Source organism: Balaenoptera physalus (genome assembly GCF_965194825.1).
Source record: "Balaenoptera physalus genome assembly, chromosome: 4".
Taxonomy (NCBI): domain Eukaryota; kingdom Metazoa; phylum Chordata; class Mammalia; order Artiodactyla; family Balaenopteridae; genus Balaenoptera; species Balaenoptera physalus.
Window position 1 is genome coordinate 39,876,660 of NC_138891.1, and position 24,695 is coordinate 39,901,354.

At 36.6% G+C, this 24,695-nt stretch overlaps 1 protein-coding gene across 7 annotated transcripts in view; it reads left to right on the forward strand.

Moving 5' to 3' along the window:
• Positions 1-4,498: 4,498 nt before the first annotated feature.
• GFM1 (G elongation factor mitochondrial 1) overlaps positions 4,499-24,695 on the forward strand; it is a 52,238-nt gene continuing 32,041 nt past the window's right edge. For 6 of the 7 annotated variants that reach the window (XM_082459546.1, XM_082459545.1, XM_082459547.1 and 3 more), the window contains exons 1-11: positions 4,500-4,732; positions 6,048-6,200; positions 7,053-7,185; positions 7,639-7,843; positions 9,805-9,921; positions 13,384-13,534; positions 16,767-16,921; positions 17,493-17,577; positions 19,921-20,058; positions 21,838-21,939; positions 23,573-23,629. In XM_082459546.1, the coding sequence (XP_082315672.1) occupies positions 4,634-4,732; positions 6,048-6,200; positions 7,053-7,185; positions 7,639-7,843; positions 9,805-9,921; positions 13,384-13,534; positions 16,767-16,921; positions 17,493-17,577; positions 19,921-20,058; positions 21,838-21,939; positions 23,573-23,629 (1,395 nt within the window). In that variant the 5' untranslated portion in view covers positions 4,500-4,633. Of the gene's footprint in view, positions 4,733-6,047; positions 6,201-7,052; positions 7,186-7,638; positions 7,844-9,804; positions 9,922-13,383; positions 13,535-16,766; positions 16,922-17,492; positions 17,578-19,920; positions 20,059-21,837; positions 21,940-23,572; positions 23,630-24,695 lie in introns of all 7 variants that reach the window. The other variant, XM_082459548.1, reaches the window with a different exon arrangement.

Genomic DNA, 24,695 nt, shown 5'->3' on the forward strand with positions numbered 1-24,695 from the left:
TTTGTTTAGTTTTGGTTGTTTGAACAGAGAAAGTAATGGTGCTGAGTAATACACCTAAGACCAATCGCTTGTTATTAAATCAATACTGTGTTCTTAGCAACTTCCTTCTGAATGTTCTTGGAAGTGCTAGCTTTATATTGTCCCTACTTTAGGAATAAAACTTTAATTTTCAATAGTGCAAGCTGTTAAACATTCTATAACACTCTTTAAAACATAACACATGCTGATTTTGCTTTCACAATTATTTTCCTATTGGCTATGTATTCCCCTATATATTCAAGATTGAATGTACAGCTGTTCTATCATATAAAATTAGTTAAAAGAATAAACTGTAAAAAAATAATCTCAATTTTTACTAACACTATAATAGAGTGATGTTAAGAAAGGTTAAAATTATTTAGCTCAAATTTTATAATGTGTTATGTAGCCAGCTAGCTTAAAGAATTTTTTTAAATAAAGCAAAACTATACTAGTACTCTTTTACAAAAAATTAGTTATTATTTTGATAAAGAACATAAAGAATAATCAAATAGTTCCTTTTCAAAGAGATTTTAAATTGTTAATATACATGAATTTTCTTATCATTTCTTTATACAGTATATTCTTTTTTTGTTCTGTGTTACATTTTCAACATTCGTCAGACTTTATATTGACCTTTCTCTTTAACATCTTAAGGTAGCATATTTCTGTTCTCCTTTCTCACAGACAGGTTAATCTATCTCCACAGTTAACATTCTAAAGTTGGAGTGTCCTTGGAGAAACTCTGCTCAGCCCTTTTGTGACATTTAGAAAAATGCATTTGGTATTCTGCAAACCTGAATGATTGATTGTCTCAAAATTTCTTAGACAGGTGAAGTGTGTTTGAGCAAGGTACTTAATAATTCAATTGTTCCCTTTTTAAGTATACTATTTAAAAATTCAGCTCTTGGGTTTTTTCATTCTAGAATGTGAACATTAATCTGTTTTTATAGTTAGGTATGAAGTTTGTGAGAATATAAAATCTTAACTTTTAAGTTTTTGTTGTTTCAAGGGGGGAAAAAACAGAATCGATTATCACTCTATAATCCTAATATCTTCCCTTTTAAACTTTGGAAGTAGAATTGCGTGATTGTGCTTATAATCTTCTAATTTTCTATATCATATCCTGTTAATTTTACTAGTCAGTGTTTCATGCCTTTAATTAGTCAGTAAACTAAGATGCATATGTGTCAATTCATTTTTATAATGGAAAGTAATTGAGCAAGTATTAAAGATGTTAAAATTTTCCTCTTATGAATAATTTAGTGTACTAATAACATACTATTACATACTGGGAAGTTATCATAAGGCATCCGTTTGAAATAACACTTTTGCATAAATTCCCTAGATAGAGCAAAATCCCAGTAGACACTGTAATTATTCTCCTTTCGCTTAAATTATTACACTGATGTTAACTTGAATCATTATATTCAGATATGAAAACACATTTTAATAAATATTTGTGCTTAAAACAGTATAACTTCTATGCATCATATAACAGAGAATTCATAGATGCTTTTTTCATCTCAATTTGTTTACTGTAGAAATCAAATTAAAATGGAATTAAATATATATTTCCTCCTATGCCACAGTGCTTCCTGAGGGGCCACTTACAAAATATGTGACATCTGGAGATCAAATGTTAATTCTTTATGTTCACACGATGCTGAAATTAACTTTTTTTCTGAATTTATTTTTATCCTAATTCTGAAGTCAACTTAACTAGTATAAAAAAGAAGGCTCGCCATAGCTTGTAGTTCACATGTTATTTTTTCTTTATTGACAACCACTGATCTTTCTGGAACGCTGGGTCTTTGGGGAATGTAAGGATATTAACTATTTGGTGAATGTGGCCTTGACGATAAGTCCAAGTTGAAAACTTAGGCTCCTTGCTACTTTAGTGATTTTCCTGGTAACTTTTAGTCTCAGTGATGGGTTTTCATTATTTTTCTTTAGGACTTCATTATCTTTTATTGTTACAGGGCAGTGGCAGGAGCACATTGGTATCAGATGGTGCCCTACATGTGGCAATGTGATGGTGTTTGGAGGTGGGGCCTTTGGGAGGTGATTAGGTTATGAGGGTGGAGCCCTCACGAATGGGATTAATGCCTTTGTAAAAGGGACCCTAGAGAGCTCCTCCACCCTTTCTGCCTTGTGCCCACACAGTGAGAAGTTGGCTGCCTATGAACCAGGATGTGGGACACACCAGACACCAAATCTCCTGGGGCCTTGATCTTGGGCTTCCCACCTTGCAGATCTATGAGAAATAAATTTCTATTGTTTACAAGTCACCCCCTCTATGGTATTTTTGTTATAGCTGCCTGAATGGACTAAGGCAATGGTCTTAGGCTAGTCGGGCTAGGACAATTTGGAGATTCTACTGAGGTTTGACCTAGACCCTCACTGCAGTGAATCAGGACCTTCACTGAATTTATCTTTATTCTTATACATTATAAAATGACTATGAATTAACAGAATGTGTAACTGCTTTGAATGATATAATGTATGTGTATTTTGCCACTTTAAAACCTAACAGAAGTAATCTATAATGTGTACTCATATAAAAATTTAGCTAGACAGTTCTTGGCTTTTTGTCCTCTAGTTTCCTCTGTGGAGAAAACAAGTTTATTACTTTGGTTAAAAGTGGTGATTAATAAAAATAATTAAGAATATACTTGGTATAATAATTACAGAAAAATATGAATATATATATATACACACAGAGGACAATGAGTATGAATTTTTACTTCAGGAAACTTAGTTTGTTAAAGTGGTAATTTCAAAAAGTAATTTCAAAAGTAACAGATACACTTTTTTATTTAACATAATTATATATTAAAATTAAAGTAAAACCTTAATGTTATTACTATTTACATAATTATTACTTAATTTACATATTTTAAACAAATACATACACAGGCTTATAAAGACTAAATTTTTGAAAGCCTACAAATCAAAAAGTTTACTTAAAAGTATTCAACATTAATGGATTGATTCATCAAAGTAAATCCTTTACTAAAAATTAATACATGGATGATATACAAAAAATAAGTACAAAATTCATCATTGAATCTCTGGTTTTTCTTTCCTTGTATCCTGTAATTTACTCTGATTTCCATTTATTTGACCTTATTCATTTAACAAATATTTATTGAGCACCTAGCACAGCAAGGGGTACAGCAATTAACAAAACCAAATCACTGTCCTTGCGGAACTTAACATTCTCATTGGGAGAGTCAGACAACAGACAGCTGTGTAAAATGTCTGGGTGTATCTAAGAAGAGCTCTGAAGGAAAATGAAGCAGTGCAGGAACATAGGGAAGAGCTTGCTGTTTTAGAAGAGTTGGTCAGGGAACACCTCACTGATAGAGGATATTTGAACAGAGAGAAGAAGGTAAGGGAAAGAGCCATGCTGGTATCCGGAGGAGAGCACAGGCTCTGGTCATGTGAGGATCAGCAAGGAGGCCAATGTGTCCGGAGGAAAACGGGCAAGTAAAGTAGAGCTACACTGGTGTGGCTCCTCAAGCAAGACCTTGTATTGTAGGTGCTTATTCTGAAGGTTAATTTTTTTTTAATTTAGTTGTTTAAGGTCATTAAAAATTTCAGATTAAAAAAATTAGTTATGAAAAATTTCAAGCCTACACAAAAGTAGAGATGACAACAACAGTGAATTCACTGGTTGAGTGATTTCAGCAGAAAATGACATGGCCAGGCTTAAAAGGATCCCTTTAGTTACTGTGCTGGGAATAGACTGAGCAGTCGCAAGGCAGAAGCAGTAAGGTCAGTTAGGCTATTACAGTAATTCCGTCGAGATAGCAGCGCTTTGAGAGGTGGAGAGAAGCTGCCGATTCTGGATCTATTTTTGAACGTAGTTCCCATAGCATATGCTGACAGACTGGACCAGCAGAGTCAAAGAGTGGTTCAAAGTGACATTTTTGGTCTGGGCAACTCGAAGAACGGAGTTTCCATTTATTGGATGAAGAAGACTGCAGAAGAAGGTTTTGGTGGAAGATCATTAGCTCCTTTTTGGACATATTAAGTTCGAGATGCCTCTAAGAGATCCAAGTGGAATCCTCAAGGATTCTGTCTTCTATGTGGACTGGACATATAATGTTTAACATCGAACAAAGATGGAACATTTTGAAAGGAGAAAAAGCACTTGTAGATAGTTCATTATTTTTCCACGTTCTTTACAGGTCATCCTATAGATTAATTATTTTTTCATATTTCTGTAGTAGCATAGATAACAATTTTGCATTTTTTTTAACGTAAATTCTAGTATAAACGTCTCTCCACTCTGCTGTATGGGGAAAACCACCACGTTTAAAGGCTGCATCTTTCTGGGAGCGTGCCAAAACCCTGATTAGCTCCGGAAAGCGGCTGCACTTCCTCTTCCCCGTCGGCAGAGGGCATCCTGGCAGCGGAGGACGCTGCTCGGCTCTGAGAACCGGAAGCTTCTCCCTCTCTCTTTTTTTCTCCCCTCCCTCTCATCCTTCGCCCCTGAAGTGCTCTTCCGGCACTGGTTGCCGGCGTGCGTTTGAACGCTTCTAGTAGTGGTGCTGGTTGCTGGGCAGAGCCGGAGCTGCGGGACCTTCGCGCCTGTTCTGCGCTCGCCATGAGGCTGCTGGGAACCGCCGCCGCCGCCGCCGCCGCGGCTGTGGAGAGCCGGCCGCTCCCGCGGGTCCCCGCCGCCCTGGGCTGGCAATGGAAGCAGGTAGTGGAGTCCGGCGGGGCGACACCGTACCACGGACTGTCCGCGGGACCTTGCGGTGTGTCCGGAGCCAGGGAGGAAGTGACACTCCTACCCTCCCTGGCACCTCCTTACTGACGGCTCCGAATGCGAGCTGTCGACCTCAGCGCTGAAAAGCCCCTCGCTATCTGCACAGCCGCTGGTTATTAATGAGCAGCGTCCCGGTGCGCTGGGAGGTTCGGCGTCCTCCCATTTACGGCTAAGCCTCTTATTTTTGGTATACCTTAGAGAGGAGTGAAAGTCGAGACAACGGAAAAATTAGTGTGTCCAGGGCTCGAATCCAGAGCTCCTGACTCGTTATGCCGTGCTCTTTTCACTACAGAGTGTCGTTGGCCTCTGACTGATCCCTCTTTCAGCTGACCCTGGGTTATTTGATTTGGAGCCCGACCCTCCCAGTACCTTTCTTTGGTTCTGTGTCTGCCTTTTGTGGGGGGCGCGGGGAGCGCAGAGTGGACTAGGATTAGGTAGGAGTTGAGCCTTTCCTGTTATGCAAACCTCCTTTGCTTTGCTCGCTGATATCCGTGGGATTTAATCAACCAAGTGCCGATCACCTGGATTCCATTTTACCCAGGTTTTCCAAGTTCTTCCCTTTTCCCAGAAGTGGCTGCAGTGCATTTCGGATGGGCAGTCCTACAGAGAGAAATTTATATTGTGTCCTGTGTATATTGTGTCCTGTTTCCATAAATGGAAACATCCATTCCATCACCACCAGAGTAAAATAAAGTTGTTGTTGTTGTTGTTTTAATGTTACTAATTGTTTTGGGGTGGAAAGGAATTGGAAACCTTTTGTAGGCTGCCTTGAAGCTATTGGTACCACTGCATAGAGCATATAAGTCCTCAAACATCCTTGCTAGCTGTGAACTACAGTAAGGAGGAAGAGGAAAAAAAGTAAAATTTAGAGTAAAAACTATATTTCCTATTAAAGTAGTTGTTGGGAGCTGTTTTTCTGATTTTATCAGCCCCAGTGTATATTTTCAAACCTGTGCCATTCGGTAAAAGTATCTGTCCCCTTTTCTTTATTTAATTAATTTATTTGAATATATCTTTTCTGACTTATTTATTTTTAAGAGTATGTCTTTTCTGTCCTCTCTTGCAGCCTCTTCTTTGGTTACAGGAGTTGCAGGTTGAGACATTCCTTCTTTTGCCTTTTCAGACAATCTCATATGACGTTTTGTGTCCATTGAGATTTCTTGGAGGAAAGATGTCCACTAAACCCTTTCTAATTGTCCACTGTTTTCTCATGAAAAATGCATTGAATTGAGCTCTCTTATTTTTTCAGGCTAATTGGAAGATTTACCGATGGTGTTCATCAGGGGTGATTCCTAATGAAAAGATACGAAATATTGGAATCTCAGCTCACATTGATTCTGGGAAAACTACATTAACAGAACGAGTGCTTTACTACACTGGCAGAATTGCAAAAATGCATGAGGTATGTGGTTCATGGTTGATTCCATTAGTTTGACCTTGGTTTTAATTGTTTTATAAGGATTTAAGAAACTTCACAAACCTGGAAGATTAAAAGAATGGTAACAGTGGATCTTTAATCAGAGTCACAAAATGGATAGATCAGGTTGGCTTGAAATGTTGCTCTGAGGAATCTTTCTAGAGACCATCACTGTGGGTATCCTGAGTAGGCTGTTTTTCAAGAATGTTAAGTCAATATGATGTACCCTTAAGCAGCCATTAAAATAATGTTTACATACTTTTAAATGTTATGGAGAGATGTTTATAATGTTAAGTGGAAAAAGGGTTTAAAATGAGCTTAATAGTTAAAAAATACATATGTCAGGAAAGAATTATTTTAGAAAATCTTCAAACTCTCCTGAAGACATTACATATTATTGAGTAATTCAACTCTCCACTTAAAAATGTTACTTCAGATGAAGATCATCTCATTAAACCACAGACTTTAAAAGCTGAATTCTTCCCACCCAGACCTCAAAGTCCACACGAAACACAGCAGGGAAAAATCTCTTCTCTGCTTACAGACTAACACAGGGCTGGTGGGCAGGAACAGTGCAGAGGGAGCAAGGATGGCTCTAAGACCAGGTAATGCTCAGTGGTAGCAGCTGCTAAAAATGGCAATGAAGAAAGGGTTAGGGTTAATAGAGGGCAAAACCTGTAATCAATTTTCTACTCCATGAGATGATATGGTTTGACAATTAGGTTTCTCTGAAAATTGCACCAGTTAACTATCTGTGTTCTGGTTCCATCTGTGAAGATTTCTTTCCTTCTTGGAATGCAGGGACAGAGAAATCTGAATTGCTGTGCTTGTGTTTAGGTAAAAGGTAAAGATGGAGTTGGTGCTGTCATGGATTCCATGGAACTAGAAAGACAAAGAGGAATCACTATTCAGTCAGCAGCCACCTATACCATGTGGAAAGATGTCAATATCAACATTATAGATACTCCTGGTGAGCTAAGTTCTTGGTTTTATTGCAGCTTGTTTTGGCAGTGGCATATTTAGTTCTTTCCTCTACCATGTTCTAGCTCATTTTTGAGTATCAAAGAATACTCAAAAGTGTGACTGTGAATTCCCTATTAGAGAAATCTAAGTTGGGACCTAGAATACTTCATCTTTAAGTGGTTTCTTTGAAAAATAGTGCAAAGAAATTGTGAATAGGAAGGTTCTTGCCTTTTACATGTTGCAGCTGATTCCAAAGATGCCCATGCCCTAGTATCTTTTGAAGTGATTTTGTTGAGCCCCTGAACCTTATGTTAAGTGAACAGTATTGGTGGTTTAAGGAGTTCATATTTTAATTAGAAGACTTACGTAATGATCAGAGATAGAAGAACTTTTACTTGTACATGTTGTAAAAATTCATACTGCTTTTTAAGACCCTGACACAGTTCTCTGTCTCATTTAGGGCACGTGGACTTCACAATAGAAGTTGAAAGAGCCCTGAGGGTGCTGGATGGTGCCATCCTTGTTCTCTGCGCGGTTGGAGGGGTGCAGTGCCAGACCATGACTGTTAATCGTCAGATGAAGCGCTACAGTGTTCCATTTCTAACTTTCATTAACAAACTCGACCGAATGGGCTCCAACCCAGCCAGGGCCCTGCAGCAAATGAGGTACTGAACCTTAGAACAGAGTGGGGGTAATGATCCGGATAACAAACCTTACATCCAGAAGGACAGTTAATTCAGTGTCATTAAGCTTTATCCCCTTAAATTTTTTTTCCTTTTTAAAATTCATCGATGTGTATGACTTATCATAGTAAATGGAACACTGAGGTCCATAGTTTGGTTTGTGATGTGATTTCATCAACTACTTTCTCTGTAAAATGGAAGAAATATGACTTAAATTTTAGGGAGGTTGAAGGTGAATTCAGAAAACCATCTGGCAATTTGTAGTGTTTTGCTGTAATTAGAGAATTTATAATCTAGGGTAGATTCTAAAAGTACTGTGCGTTTATTTAGACAAACCTAGAGGATTATCTTCAATTTTAACCTTCATTTGAGGAATTTTAATTAATGACTTAAATTAGTATGCTATATTCTCTTGCTTTTATTTGTTAACATATTTGTTAAGACAACAGCAATACTTCCTTTCTGAATCAGACATAACCCAGTGGTATTGATATGATTTTATATTTTGCACAATACTACTTGTTTCACACAGCCTTTGAAAAGAGTCGGAGTTTCACTTTTCACCTTTTGTAGATCTGTAAATGTAGCGGTAGAGTTCCTACCCAAGTTTCACATGGCAGAGCTGATGGATGTAGGCAGTAAGGTTTGTGGTAGTGGAGAGACTAAGAGTGATGTGTCTGATGACAAAAGATACCGTGTTGAGGAACTTTAACTGACAGTATTGCTGTGTGCTCTCTGATGGAAGTGACGTTTTTGAGAACGTGAGAGTGAAATTTTTCTTTATTGGGCATTTGTAATACTTTCTTGGGATAACGAGACGTTTTCACTGTTTTTTTCTAATTATATTTTACTTGTGGTTGGCAATAGATGGTCTCTTTGCACCAAGTTTTTTCCTGAATTCCAGGCAGATTCTGTTTCAGCATTTATTTGACTACTTTGGTTCTTTCTTTGCACCACTCCCTTTTACCTGTTACCTCATTCTGTAGCTCCCATTAAACAGATCTTGAAACTTCTGAATCTGGCCTCTGTGTCTTAACTTTTCTACCATACTTTCTGTCTCCTAATTTTTCACTGGGTTATGAGAGAATTTTTGAGGTCAGTCTTCCAACTCACTAATCTGGTATTCATCTGCATCCCTTCTGTTATTTAGCCTGTTTTTTGTTCTTTTTAATCCCAGCAGTTATGTAGTTAATTTCTATAAACTTTCCCTTTTATTGTGACATCTTTATTAATAGAGGTAATTCCTTTTTAGATCTTTACATTTTATTTTCTTCTAGTAACATTCTCCTTGGAGGTTAGTACCATTTCTTGAGCTCCCACCTCTCTTTCAAGCTATTGATTTCCTTCAGATATTTGGTGGTTCTTAGTTATCTATCCATAGTTATAGATGGATACCTAGAATCTAGAGCATAATTAGCTAGAGCATATTTCTACTTGAGTGTAAATCCCTGCCAGCGAGTGTAATTTCTCTTCGGTGGTTGTGCCTGATTGAGCGTACAGGCTGATGATGAATGTCTGACTTTAATACCCACTCTAAGGGTTTTCCCCCTAAGGAACTTCCTTTTCAGATAGCTATACTCAGCTTCACTAGAGTCAGCTGATCCAATAATGAGATGTGGGTACAATTATCCCACCATCCTTTAATTTCCTGGCCAACCACTCAATGACCTGTTTTCCCCTCTTCTGTTTCTGATCCAGGGTATTCTGGGGATCTGATGGGAAAATACGTATCTTACAGTTCTTTTTGTTGCCCGAGTAGGGTTGAGGCTTCCTGAGCACAGTGAGTTTGGCTGTCGGTCTGTTCCCACATGCTTTTGTATCCTCCGCTCTGACCTGCTGATCAGTTCCACAGATCTGCCATTGATTTCTTTTTATATTTATTTTGTTATTTCAAAGGGATTTGGGGAGAAAAAAAGGGGTAAACATGTATTTTTATTTTTCAGGTCTAAACTAAGTCATAATGCAGCATTTGTGCAATTACCCATTGGTTTGGAGGGTGATTTTAAAGGTATTATAGATCTTATTGAGGAACGAGCCATCTATTTTGATGGAGACTTTGGGTAAGTGTTAAAAATATACTATTCTATTAAAATCTTATATTTTAAAAAGTATCAAAGAAAGGAAAAGGATGAGTGCTTTAAATATAAACTTCTCTTTGAAATGGGGCTGGAAGAATATCCTCTAAGATGATTTTGTTTTAATACTTTTAATCCTAGTTACTTCCCATTTTGCTTAGTATTCATTCCAAGGGAGAGTATGTTACTCTTTGGGTGATATATTTATATCACATTATGATATACACGGTGTGGTGAGAGGAGACCTTCAGCTTGGGCTAGTGATGTAATATCTCTTTTTCTACTTGTTCATGCATTCATCCATGTATTCATTCTGTAGACTTTTCTGGAACAGCTACTATGTTCTGGGTATTATAAAAACTGGGAAGAAAATAAGGATCATAAATATTTCATCTACCTACTTCATGGGATTACAAAAATAAAAAGATTAATATATAAAAGAAGTTAAAACTTGTATACATGTGGTTTAGGCAATACAAAAAGCAAATTGGTAACTTTTGACATGATTTTGGTCCGTCAACCAACTTTTGAAGAGACCTTTGCATACAAAGCATAGTAACTGCGCAGTGGTTATCAAACCATGGCATTCAGAAGAATCACCTGGAGAGCTTATTAAAACACAAATCTCTGGATTCACCTCCAGAGATTCTAATTCAGTAACTGTAGGGTGGGCCTGGAATTTGCATTTCTGGAAAGCTCCCAAGTGGTGCTGATGTTTCAGGTCTGCAGACCACAGTTTGAGTGGCACTATTCTAGACAATTTAGGGAGTCATAAATGAACCTTTGTTCTGAAGTGTGGACCCAGTAGCCTGGCAGTTCTCTCCGAAGGTCCTTTATTAGAGGTTTCCTTTTTCTGCTATGGAACTGAGATTGCTGGTCTGGCAGGTGGGTGAAAGGCATTGTGATCAGTTAACTATATAGAATTTATCCTTATTGACCGTCTTGTAGGCAGGGAAAAGATCAAGCCTATTCAGTGGACAAGGCATTTCTCACTCTTACTTTTTGTTTGACAACTAAGTAATGACAACAAAGTTTGTCTATCACTCCTTAGAATGTAAGGGACAAGGATTTTTACCAGGTTTATTCGCTGCTGTGTACCCAGCCCTAGAACTGTCTGGTACAAAATAGAGACTCAAAAAATATTTTTAAGTAAATGAATAAATCTGCTTCCCCAGAATTACCAGGGCACACATTTCTGTGTACTGAAGCAGAGGCTTTTAAACATTGTTGTACATCAGAACCACAGGTGGAACTTCTTAACATACCTGCCCCCTTTCCCAGCCCTAGACCACTGGGTATGTACATTTTGAAAGGAAGATTCTGATGTGAAAGACTAAGAAGCAGGGAGCTTGCCAGAATGGAAGAAATTAAGTTCTGAAGATTGTGAAGAGCATTCTTTAGGACAATAAGAATTATTTTCTGACTACTTGCAATTATTTGCAATTGGCTTCTTTTCCCTTTTTTTTTTTTTTCCAGGAATGTGTTTTCTGAAAAGCTTGTTATTTTTCGACATTAGATTCCATTTTTAAAGAAATACTTTTAAAATGTTAAGACTGATGTTTCTAAATATCAAATATATCCATTTCTCTGTTGTGTATTTTATTTGTGACTCTTACCTATCTGGCCCCTAGAGGGACGGAGAACTGAGGTCAAGGTTGAAGAGTCTGTCATAATTAGTAACCTTTTTTTTTTTTTTAACTACAGAATGGAGTGTTCTGTGTTAAAAATTGCTACTAATGAAAAGGAATAGTCAAGTCTCTAATCCTGCTTGTCAGAGACTGTGATATTCTTCTTTTGTTTTTTTTAAAGATTATGAAAACTACTGATACATGGAGTTGTTTTTAATAAATTTTATTTATTTATTTATTTATTTTTGGCTACATTGGGTCTTTGTTGCTGCACGTGGGCTTTCTCTAGTTGCGGCGAGCAGGAGCTACTCTTCCTTGCGGTGCGCAGGCTTCTCATTGTGGTGGCTTCTCTTGTTATGGAGCACGGGGTCTAGGCGCGTGGGCTTCAGTAGTTGTGGCACGCAGGCTCAGTAGTTGTGGCTCGCGAGCTCTAGAGCGCAGGCTCAGTAGTTGTGGCGCACGGGCTTAGTTGCTCCATGGCATGTGGGATCTTCCTGGACCAGGGCTCGAACCGGTGTCCCCTGCATTGGCAGGCGGATTCTTAACCACTGCGCCACCAGGGAAGTCCCGACTGTGATATTCTGATTAATTTGGTTAATAGAATTTTCAAGTACAGTTGACCATTGAACAATGTGGGGGTTAGAGGTGCTGATCCCCCCGTGCACTTGAAAATCCAAGTATAACTTTTGACTCCCCCAAAACTTAACTACTAATAGCCTACTGTTGACTGGAAGCCTTACCAATAACACAGTTGATTGACACATATTTTGTATGTTACATGTTGTATTCTTACAATAAAGTAAGCTAGAGAAAAGAAAATGTTAAAGAAAATCATAAGGAAGAGAAAATACATTTATAGTATTGTACTGTATTTATCAATATGGAAAGTAATACCTACATTTATCAGTATGGAAGGTAATACCTACATGAGTCAAAGCACTGTAGATGTTATATGTATTACTAACACTAGATATCTAAAATGAAAAGATAAAATATGAAAAGAAATTCATATTTATATACAGGTATTACAGTTCATACATTGATAAGGAAGAAGCAGCACTATATTGCTTTAGGGTAGCCTAGTGTAATTGATGTAATGCAGTAGCCTAGTCTGTATGCTAATGAATGAGTCGTTATAGAATTTTTTATGGCATATCATATAATCATATTCATAATACAGTATTGGAAACATTGTGACTTTTAAAAAAAATTACTCACCTGTGATGATACACAATTTCTTTAATTATGTGAGAAAGGCATACTGTATGGTGATATAATTCTTTGAAAGCAAAGTTATAAAACAGTAAGAACACTAACACATTATTAATTTCATATTAAATATCACTCCTACATAATGATAGGCTGTCCACTTCAATACAAGTTTTGTACACAGTGTTATACACATATATTTTTGCATGTTTATTTAAAAAAATCCGTGTATAAGTGGACCTGTGCAGTTCAAACCTGTGTTGTTCAAAGGTCAACTGTACTCATGGGCTTTGGAGTCAGTTTAGCTTTGAATCATGGCTCATCTGTTTACTAGTAGTACAGCCTTGAGCAGTTTGCTTTGCTTGTTTAAAGTATTTTGCCCACTATTCTGAATTTTAAAGATTCACATTTTTCTTATTTGTGATTTTAATGCAAATATATCAGAGCTCTTATCTAAAAAAATATTTTGGCCATTAGTTTATCTTTTTCATTGGTGCTTATATGTTTAATTGAATATTCTTTTTTTAAATTAATCTTTATTGGAGTATAGTTGACTTACAATTTAACTGAATATTCTTAAAGTACCAAACTAAAACATTTCTACTTTTAGTCAGGTTGTTCGATATGGGGAAATTCCAGCAGAATTCAGGGCAGCGGCAGCTGACCACCGGCAGGAGCTGATTGAATGTGTTGCTAATTCAGATGAGCAACTTGGTGAGATGTTTCTGGAAGAAAAAATCCCCTCAATTTCTGATTTAAAGGCAAGTGCTCTCAAAATTAATCGTATATTAATAAGAAAAAAGAGGGTTTTTGGTTTTTTTTTTTTTTTGCAGGGAGGGGACATGGTGCTTTTATGCAGGGGTTTTATTAATGAAATCTGAGCAAAGTTGTTTAACATAATTGGTTTCTTAAAAAAATACTTGACATGGCAAATTATTCTCTTTTTTTAAGTAGTGAGTTATGTAAAATGGGAAAGGAGTCATAATTCTAGGGAAGAAGATACTTACACTGCCAACCTCTTGGACATAGTCTTATTAAGAAGAAAGAAGATAAACTAGAAATGTACCCTGTTGTACTATTTGGAAGGCTGTATAGATTTTTTTACTTGATTGTTCAGCTCTTAAAAAATAAAGAGAAGATCCCTGCCTAAAACTGGTATTCAGTTTGTAAATAGACAGTTCTCCGTAGAAGGTAACAAATGGCCAATAAGCACATGAAAAGATGCTCAGCATCACTAATCATTAGGGAAAGCAAAGCAAAACCGCAATGAGATACCACTTTACTTATTAGGGTGACTATTATTTAAAAAACAAAATAAGTGTTGGTGAGGATGTGGAGAAATTGGAAACCCTGTGCCTTGCTGGGGAATGTAAAATGATGCATGTGCTGTGGAAAACAGTATGGTGATTTCTCAAAAAAAATTAAACCTAGAACTACCATATGATCCAGCAATTAATTAATTAAGTGAAATAAGCCAGACGTAAAAGGACAAATATTGTATGATTCCACTTCTGTGAGGTACCCAGAATAGTCAAATTCCTAGAGACAGAAAGTAGAATAGTGGTTACCAGGGGCTGGGGGAGGGAAGAATGGGAAGTTTAATGGGTACAGAGTTTCAATTTGGGATGATGAAAAGTTCTGGAGGTGGATAGTGGTAACAGCAATGTGAATGTACTTGATGCCACTGAACTGTACATTTAAAAATTGTAAAGATAGTCAATTTTGTTATGTATATTTTATCATAAAAATAAAAATCATAAAAAGACTGATATTTATTTTGCCAAACCACTTGGTGCCCTTAGCAGAGATCAGATAAGTAATTATTGTGTGTAAGACATGGCACTCAGGGAGTTTATAGATCAAATGCATGAGGAAAGAACCCTACTGAAGCTGAGATGCTTACTAAAATATCTCATAGCTTGAGTTCTTTACCATTCACAAAGGCCTTATCACCTCAGCTCTCTGATGAGTAAGGAACACCACGTAGGAAAGTATAGGTCTGGGCCTTGATTAAAGTCAAGCACTGTATCCCAGGAACCGCAATAGAGAGTTAGGTTTCGATCTATGAAAGGGAATACGTCAGGGGTTCCCAGGACCACTCCCAGATTCTGTGATGCACTAGGAGTAAGGACTCAGCACATAATCACACTCACGGCTATGATTTATTACAGTGAAAGGATACAAAGCAAAGTCAGCAAAGGGCAAAGGCACATGAGGTGAAGTCCAGAAGAAACCAGGGGTAAGCTCCCAGGCATCCAGTGCAGTCTTGCAGTGCTTGCCGGTTTCCTCCAGCAGCAAGTTGTGAGTGTACCTGTGAAATGACATCTACCAGGGAAACTCATTAGAAACTCAGCGCCAAGGTTTTACTGGGGACTGGTCACACAGACACCCCCTGCCTGGCATGTACCAAATTCCAGACTCCCAGAAGGAAAGTAGGTGTTTAGCACACATCACATAGTTTGTACAACAGTATAGGCACAGTGAACCAGTCTTACCCGTTCTGGGAATGCTGGGAACCTCCCAGAAATCCAGATGCCCAGGCCTCAGCCAGGGGCCCAGCCTTGCAAGCAGGCCTTTATAAGGAGGACAGTTTCAGCCCTGCTATGTTTACTGTTTTCTGCCAGGATACATGGGTGTACTTTAGTTTCTATGTTGTTGTTGGGTATATTGTTATTAGGGACAGTGGAAAGGCAACGGTTTTCAAGTGTGAATGTGATTCTTATAAAAGTAAGGGAAATTTTCAGGAAAATAAAGCTTTTGTTATGCTGGTATAGGGTTAGCTTTAATTTCTCCTTTTTTCTATTTATCAACCACCCTCATGTGTTTCTCTATTCAATGGATGTAAAGTTAAGCATGGTAAGATTCATATGTTCCTACTGTTGCATATAGGGAGGGTTGGAAAGTCAAAGACGTGACTTTGTGGCCTAGGGTAGCCTAAGTGATTAGTGACCAAGCCATTTCTGGCTCCTAGCAACAGCAAAGGCAAGTGTTTTAAGATAGCTCCAAATGGTAATTGCTTTCTTACCATGCCTACTTTCTCCTTTTTATACTCCTTTTATTGTGCTCAGCTGTTATCCTACTTTTCATTGTGATGTTTAGAAATTGTGGTTATAAATGTTTTGCTTTAAGCTTTTTAGGATGACTAGTTTTCTGTTTTTCCTGAGGACTGAGAAATAATTGTATGCAGCTGCATATTTCTGGAGTGGTGGGTTGTGGCCACAGCACAGCACTGCTGTTGACCTCTTCCAGCTGCTAGAGCTAAAGGTCCACTGCTCCCTCTGAGGCCAGTAGCCAGTAAGGAATGAGGCTGGGACACATGGACAGTGTTTGCATGAGCGGTTGGGACATGACCAGGAGGTCGTTATTTTAGAGCCTTGTTACTATCATGGCCCTTAATTTATGAGCAGTTTGTACTGTTTGGCTTCCTATATGTATATCCTTTAAAAAAAGGAAACAAGTCAGTTAAATGTTTTTTAATAGGTGATACTTTCATATCGTTTAAACATTTAACAACTGTACAAAGGTACACAGGAAAAAGTCTCCCACCTGCCCAGTTCTCTGCCCTGTCCCTAAAACAGATTGCCAGTTAATAGTTTCTGGTGTATCTTTCCAGAGACTTTTTTTGTGTGTGTGTGTGTATATTGCTGTTCCCTCTATTTTACCCAATTGTTAACATACTGTTTACACTGTTCTGTGTGTGTGTTTATTTTCTATGTATGTGTGTATATATATATCTTTTTCTTTTTTTTGCCAAATTGAAAGTTAGTGACATTCCAGGAGTGTTGAAAGCAGTTGCAGTGTTGAAAGTTAAATAGCCTTTTTTCTTTTTTTTGTATTTTGATCTTAAGTTATAGAGAACCTGATTCCAGTCTTCACCAGAGCCAGTACTCCAAAGACTATCAATTCATTTCGTTCATTTGTTGCTTTGTAATTGATCTGAAACACAAAATGTAACTTTAAGATAAACTAATCATTAATTTTTTTCGTTTGTAGCTCGCAATTCGAAGGGCCACTCTAAATAGGTCATTTACTCCTGTCTTTTTGGGAAGTGCCTTGAAGAACAAAGGAGTTCAGCCTCTTTTAGATGCTGTTTTAGAATACCTCCCAAATCCATCTGAAGTCCAAAATTATGCTATTCTCAATCAGGAGTAAGTCTTGGAAATTGATTTTTAATTTATGCACAAAGACTTTAACATTTGTGCACTGGGAAAGTATTTAAGAATGGTTCTTGTAGTTGTTATTGTGGAGTTTTCCCCATAATTTACAAAAATCAATCTCCATTTCTATTTGGGTAACAATTTTGGCATAGAGAAAAATATTTATTATACCTTCCCATATCATATTCTATTTGTAAGTTAGAAATATGATTTATTTCATTATCAAAGTTTACATCATTAGAAAATTTACTCATTTGGAACCAATTGTATTTTTTTTAATGCTTTAAGAAACAAAAATTTTGAAGTTCTCATTGATAATTTTTCTTTTTCTGCCAGACTATTTTTGTGTTTTTTATTCTGCTCTGGTCCTGTCACAATGCAGTAATTAAGGCCAGAAAAGTTATTCTTATTGATCCCTTTCAGTGAAATTTCACTTATGAATCAGCCCAGAAATGTTTACTGCACATGTGCTTCTTCTCAGATAATATTCTGATGAAACAAATTGATACAAAAGAAATATCAAATATTGCATCTCATAAATGTGTATTTCTTTTATTTTAAGTGACTCACAAGAGAAAACCAAAATCTTAATGAACGCCAAAAGAGACAATTCCCATCCATTTGTAGGCCTGGCTTTTAAACTGGAGGTAAGTTGCTTTCTAATGTATTTAACTGCTATATGTAGAAATTTTCTTTTCTATTAGGCTTTTATTCCTATTATAAAATGACTCTTAGGAGATATTTGGTTACAGGTTTCTCCACTGTAAAGTTACTTTCCCCTCTACCCCGTTCCATATTGACTCTTTAGAAGAAGGTTCCTGGGCACAGCCCACACTTAAGGGCTGGGAATTATTTTCTTCCTCCTTGAGGGAGCAGTATCTATGTAAGTTATTTGAGATTCTTCTGTATAGGAGAATTGTCTTTTCTCCCCCATGTATTTACTTATTCAATCATTTATTTTTATCAGTATGGACTCATGGATATTTATTTTGTACTTTGAGTTATAATCCATTGGTATGTTACTTCTTTTGTTGCCAGATTGACCAGTTTTGGCCATTGGAGCTGTTTCATTTGGCTTCTGTGCACCTTAGACATTCCACCGTATTTTGCTTTTTTGAATACTTTCTTACTTTCTGGCACTACAGGATGCTCCAGGCTTATGTTGTATATTCCCTGCCCCAGCCCTAGAATCAGCCATTTCTCTAAGAGCCCTGATTTCTTTTAATTGTGAATGGTATTAGAAACCAAGATTTGGAGACTTAGGTGTGCTTTTTGTTGTGTTATTGCTTCTGTGTATAATATTTTAAGTGGGAAAAAAGTTGGATAAGTTGAAAATGTTAAAGAGTGGTTATTTCTGGGATGGAATTATATTGGGGGGGCTTTTTCCTAGTTTGTATTTTTAAATTTTTACAATATGCTTTTTATTACTTCTAAAACCAGAAAAAGTAATTTTAAATTAAAAAGTAGAAATAACATTGCAGTGACAATTTTTATGCATAAAGCTTTTGAAAATATATATTTAGGAATAGTTTTCTTAGGATACTCAGAATTGTAATTATTGTGTAAAAGGTATGAAATATTTTAATATTTAATGGTTTATATTGCCAGATTGCTTTCATACTGTCAGAATTAATGTACATGTTAGATTATTTCAATGAATCTTTATCAGCATTGAGTATTGTTTATTAAAAATCATTACTGATTTCATAAATGAAAATAGTATTTTAGTACTTCATCTTGCCTTAATTCCTAATAATAGAGAACATTTTTCCATATATTCATTATGGAATTGTATTTCCTCTTTTGTAATTGCCTCTTTATTTCTTTTGTCTTTCCTTTTTTAAAATTAGAGTCAAAGTGTTTTACTTATTTGTACGAGCCTTTCTCTAATAAAGTTTTTAAAAAAACAATTCGCAGTTTAAAATTTACATAGACAAATATATCAGTCTTTGTCTTTAGTCATTTTCTCATTTTTAACCTTATAAACCTTCCTCTTTGATTATATTTTGTAAATATTTACTTTTCTTTCTACTTTTTTGTGGTGGGGTTTCTTGTTTTTTTCGTTGTTAATACAGTTGGAATTTGTTTTGCTGAATGCTGTGAGGTAGGATCTAAATGTATTTCCTCTGCCTTCAAGTAGAAGACCAATTGTCTAGTTACCAGTTTTTGAACAATGTTACATTTTTTCATTGATTGTCATGTGTCCTTTATCTTCTATTGACAAATGAATTAAACATTTTAGATATTTATACTATACCCTATGGGCTGTTCAGTTTAATTTGTGCTAGTTTTATACTATTTATGTTTTGGAGTATTTAATATATTCTTATATCACTCAGAGTTATTTTCTATTTTTATCCATTCTTCTAATTAAATACTAAAGTCATTAATAAAATGTCTAAAAATTCCTCTTCGGATTTTTATTGCTATTGTGTTAAACCTGTAAATTAACATGGGAGGAATTGGCAACTTTTAAATACTTACCTAATAAGTTAGTGTTACTATTCAGGAGGAAATGATCCTTGATTATTCATTTTATATTCAGTCACTTTACAGAACTCTTATTTGTATAGCTTTCCAGGTGACTCTCAAAGTTTCTCTAACACGTAGTCTAACTAACAATGTTAGTTTCTCTAACATTGTTGTCTTTCTAATAATTATACCTTATTTTTATGTCTTCTGGTATTAAACTGAACTTATGGAATAACTTCCTTATTATATAAATTTTAAAACTTTTTCTAATAACTTTTATTTCAGAGGTAGCAAAAGTAGTATCTTGGGTTTTGATATCAGAAAGAACAACCATTTAACTTATCTATATTCAAAACTAGTATTAAAGTAGTTTATGACAACAAACTGAAGCATGTATATATGTTGTACTACTAAAACTGATAGCAAATATTTGAAGGTAGTTGTGAAGTTTTCCTCTTAATTTTGATTCCTGGGTTTCTTTTTTATTCTTTCTGCCCTTATCCAATCTTGACTTCTAGGCAGGTCGATTTGGACAGTTAACTTATGTTCGAAATTATCAAGGACAGTTGAAGAAGGGTGATACCATCTATAATACGAGGACGAGAAAGAAAGTACGGGTGCAACGACTGGTTCACATGCATGCCGACATGATGGAGGCGAGTACCTGGGCATTGTTGTGAGATCAGAAATTTCTCTAATGCAAGTGAAATATATCTACCTTCTTGGTATCCTGAGCCCCACAAGAAAATCACTTCTAGTTGAATGTGTTTTCCTAGCTTCTTCCTTTTTAGTTAGGTGGGCTACAATTCTCATGCGGCACTTTGGTGTAGGCTAAATTAGCACATGTCAAGAACACATTTTAAACCACCATTTGTGAGTTAGCTGTATTTCCTCAGTGGCCAAGGTTAAGGAAAAGGGACATTAGTTCCCTAAGATTCAGAGCACAAGATTCAGCACTTTCGTCAAGAGCTATCCTTACGAAGAGTATAATAGGTTTTTAGGACAGTGGAACTGTGGTTCTCAAAGGTAAATGAGAGTAATAAATTCATACGTAACTTCCCACATTGTTCAGTAGGTTTACTTCCTGAAATATGGAAGTAGAACCAACCCCCAGAAGGGCCATGTTGATGCCAGAATTCATCTGAGCATTTAAAACCTCTGAAGGTCTAGTCTGGGAGATAAACTTTGGCTTATGGCTTGAATTCTTGAATTGGCTCTGAATCTGTCCTAGCCTTCTGTGGTCCATAGGGTTAAGGCTTGGCAGGATTACCAAGTGTGTGAGGTTGTCTCCTTCTTGCACCCTTTCTCAATTCAGCTCTATATTCCTAGAGAAATTTATTAGTCTAAGCAAAATGTTATGACATTCAGAAATTTTCAGCGGCCATAACTTTTTTATCTCCTGGAAAATGAATAAGCAGTCTTTCAAAATTAGACATCATTTCTCTTTTTTGAGATAGGCAGCAGGGGGCAGGCTAGAGGGATTAGTGATTGTCACAGCTCTTTCATGGGCCAGAAGCTAGGAGATCCGTACAGCTGTGTAACCATTAAAGCAAGACACACACACTTGCTCATTCACAGCCACAGCTGTTATTAATGAACTGTCAATATAAAAAAAGACTAGGAAGTTTAGAGGCACCAATGCTTTATTCTTAGATTTCCTGTTTTTTTAACTGCCTGCATCTGTGAGAAATTAAGATTATTTTAAGTACAGTAGACTCCATTCTCCTGCCTTTGTTTTCCAAAACTTCCTTTGCAGGTTTTCCTTGTATGCCTTTGTCATACACATCTCATTATTGGACTGTGGCAGCACATATAGTACTACATGTTTTTTGTTTGTTTTTCTTTTTTTTCTTTCTGAGAGAATTTTACTTTTTATTTTTTTGAATTTATCTTTTTAAAATTTATTTCTTAATTGAAGTGTAGTTGAATTACAATGTTGTGTTAATTACTGCTGTACAGCAAAGTGACTCAGTTATACATATATATATACATTCTTTTTCATATTCTTTTCCGTTATGGTTTATCACAGGATATTGAATATAGTTCCCTGTGCTATACAGTAAGACCTTGTTGTTGTTTATCCATTCTATACTACATGCTTTTTAATTCTATAGAAATAACTTTAGAACCATGAGGCTCTGTGTTCTGTCAGTAGTGCAGATCCTCCAAGTAAAGATGCCATAGCTCGGAGCTTCCATTTAAAGTAAAATCTTGTCAGTTGAGATGTGGTTTAAATAAGGGCCCTGTTGAAGGTATATCTTGCCATGGTTGATTGTTGGTGTTGCATTGATTCTATCTAATTCCTTCTTTGTGGAATTCATGGTGAGATTCTGCCACATTTGTCTGTGTACAATGTGTTTATTGTGCAATTACTTTTTAGTTATGATGTCCTGGTTTGTATTACTTGCAAGTATCGTATTGTGTTCTTTCTTTAGGATATTGAGGAAGTGTTTGCCGGAGACATCTGTGCATTGTTTGGCATTGACTGTGCTAGTGGAGACACATTCACAAACAAAGATAATAGTGGCCTTTCTATGGTAAGTAATTTAACTTCAAAGCTGTTTATCACTTGCGTTTCAAAAGTCTATGTTTTAGTACTTCAGAAAACAACCACAGAAGTTTTAATTGAGTGCCATGGGCATCAAGTGTAGATTGGTTGTGGCTCTTTTAATGTCAACTAAACAAGTGCTCTGTTAGCTAACTTACCTGGTTTTTCTTAGTAAAATCATTCCACCATTCTCCAAGGTTTAGCATGGAGGGAAAATCTCCACCAGGTAACTTGGCATGTGTAGCGCTGACACCTACCCTGAGATCTGCCTCCCCATTGTGGGCACACCTCTAATTGCTGTCACCGTCATCAGGCTAGTCCCAACCAAGTGCTCCTTCCTTATTAACTCGGCAGCTGGAGATTGGACCCTTCCCTCAATCCCCTAGAGAAGTGTAAGAGCAGGCTGTAACATTTAGGCTAGACTCCAGGGGCAGCATGACAGAACGGAACCGTGCCCTGCAGGCAGGATGCAACTAGACAGTCCACCTTGCTGTGCACAGCCTGCCTTGTGGAACTCGCAGGTCCCGTTTCGTCACTGGGGGAGACTGAAGGGAAGAGCATGCGCGCGCAGTCCCCGCCTTTCAGTCCCCTTTACTCCCCCTTTGGCCCCCACAGGACAGCATGACCGTGTGTTCATGAGGGTGCTCCCTCTCCTGAATTCATCAGTAAAGGGCGAATACGAGTACGCAGGGGATAGGTGATTCGCAGTGGAGGAATTTACAGTGGGTTGTTTATATAAGAACTGGTCCAGCCTAACAGATGAGCACTATAATAGCTCCTGTATCACATGATGAATTCTTGATTTTATAATGTAGCTTTTTTGTGTAAAATACTCTCTAATGTCTATGGTTTTACATGTGGAGTTAGGACACTGCAAAAATCATAAATCTGTAAAGGTTTTTGGGTGATCTAGATAAGGAGACTTTTTGATAAGTATTATTGAAAAGGCTTTTTCTAAACTTGTCATTACCAATATGAAGGGACTGGAGGTTGTGGGAAGTACTCAGGCGTTGAGGCAAGTAGACCCTGGTCAGTCTTACCTCTGCCCTGTGCTACCTGCTGGCCCTTGGCCAAGTTAGTTATTCTTCTTGCCAAGCCTTTGATGCTTCTGTTTGTAAAATGGGGATAATAATATCTGCCTCTCAGAGTTGTGACTGATTAAATGAGATGTCATATGTATAAAGAATCTAGTCCCTTTCTCTGCTTCTCTTATCAGTGATGGCAGTATATTTTGATTAAATAACTTATCAGAAGATAGCTATAGCAGATGTAGCCACGAGCTAATAAGTATTCCACATCTCAGCATTTGCATTCATTATACGTAATGATTATGTTAAACTGAAAGTGTCAACAAACTTAAGGGTCTTAAACAGTTAAGTAAGTAAATAGATGCTTTATTTTTGTTATTTTGGGAAGGAGGAGATCATATAAGTGGACACCTTTATATATTAATATATTCATTTATTTAAGGAAAAACAGACCAAGATAGATTTGTCTACCCTAAGATGTTGACTAGTATTTGTCTTTTGTTCTATTGTAAAGGAGAACATTAAAATTAATCCATCCCTGACACATACGGTACTGTATTTGAATTCTTCTCTGTTCTTTGAAAAATACTTTAGGAGTCAATTCATGTTCCTGATCCTGTCATTTCAATAGCAATGAAGCCTTCTAACAAGGTAGGAGTTTGATTTAACGCTCAGTATATCACAGTAAAAACTTGAGCTCTTTTTTGTCTGTCTCCACAATGCATATGGTGTCTTGTGATAACCAGCAGTCTTATGGTCTCTATTTGCTCTTTTGGTATTGAGATCACCTTTTAAAATTTACCAGTCTATTAGTAGTAAGTACTTCACAGTATATTTGAAGAAGTTGATGGTATTAAAGTATTCATGAGACTGTGCTTTATAACTCTTTACTATAGTAAAAGTATATCATTGGCTCTGGAGTGTTAAGTGTGAGTAACTTCCTAGATTGAGATCATAAGAGATGGAAAAGAGGCAACTGAGGCATTTGTCCTAAGTTGCAGAAAAACCTCACTGTAAAGTATATTAAAATATTGCATAGATTAATTGCCTCATGGATTATAATACACCTCTACATCTGTGGTAGTTATGAAGTAAATGTCTGACTATAACATGGAAGGCCTGCAAATAAGACTGTTTTGACTCACTTTCAAATAGAAAGTTTTATGATTGGATTTGATGTCATTTAGCTTTTTAGCCAAAATTGCTTGAATAGGTTCTGCATTTGCATTGCTTGTCCTTGGAATTAGTCCTGATCTTGAAATATAATTGTTTAGTTCTTAAGTTAGTTACATTCATAATAATCATTTTAACGTGATATATTGACATTAACTCATTCATGCATTGAGGGAACATTTTATGATCTCTTGTCATCTGGGTACTATCATTTACAGAACGTATTCTGATTTATTGTCTTGTGGATATATTAACAGCAACTACTTCATCTATTTTGAGGAACTGAGATTTTCCAGGCCCTTCTCATTATAGAAAAGAGAATGTTGAGGTGGCAGGAAACGTTCAGTCACTCTATCTCAGAAAGTTGAAAGGCGAGCTTTACATCTTACCACAGTGAGATGCCACAGTTTGCTCCAAGTACTTTGCCAGATTGGTTGCTTTTCCCTTCAGAAGATGAAGGACTAGAAGTTAAAGATATTATTCTTCTTTATTCCTAACTCCAGAGTTTATGTAAGACATTTAACTGTTGATAGTTCACAATCAT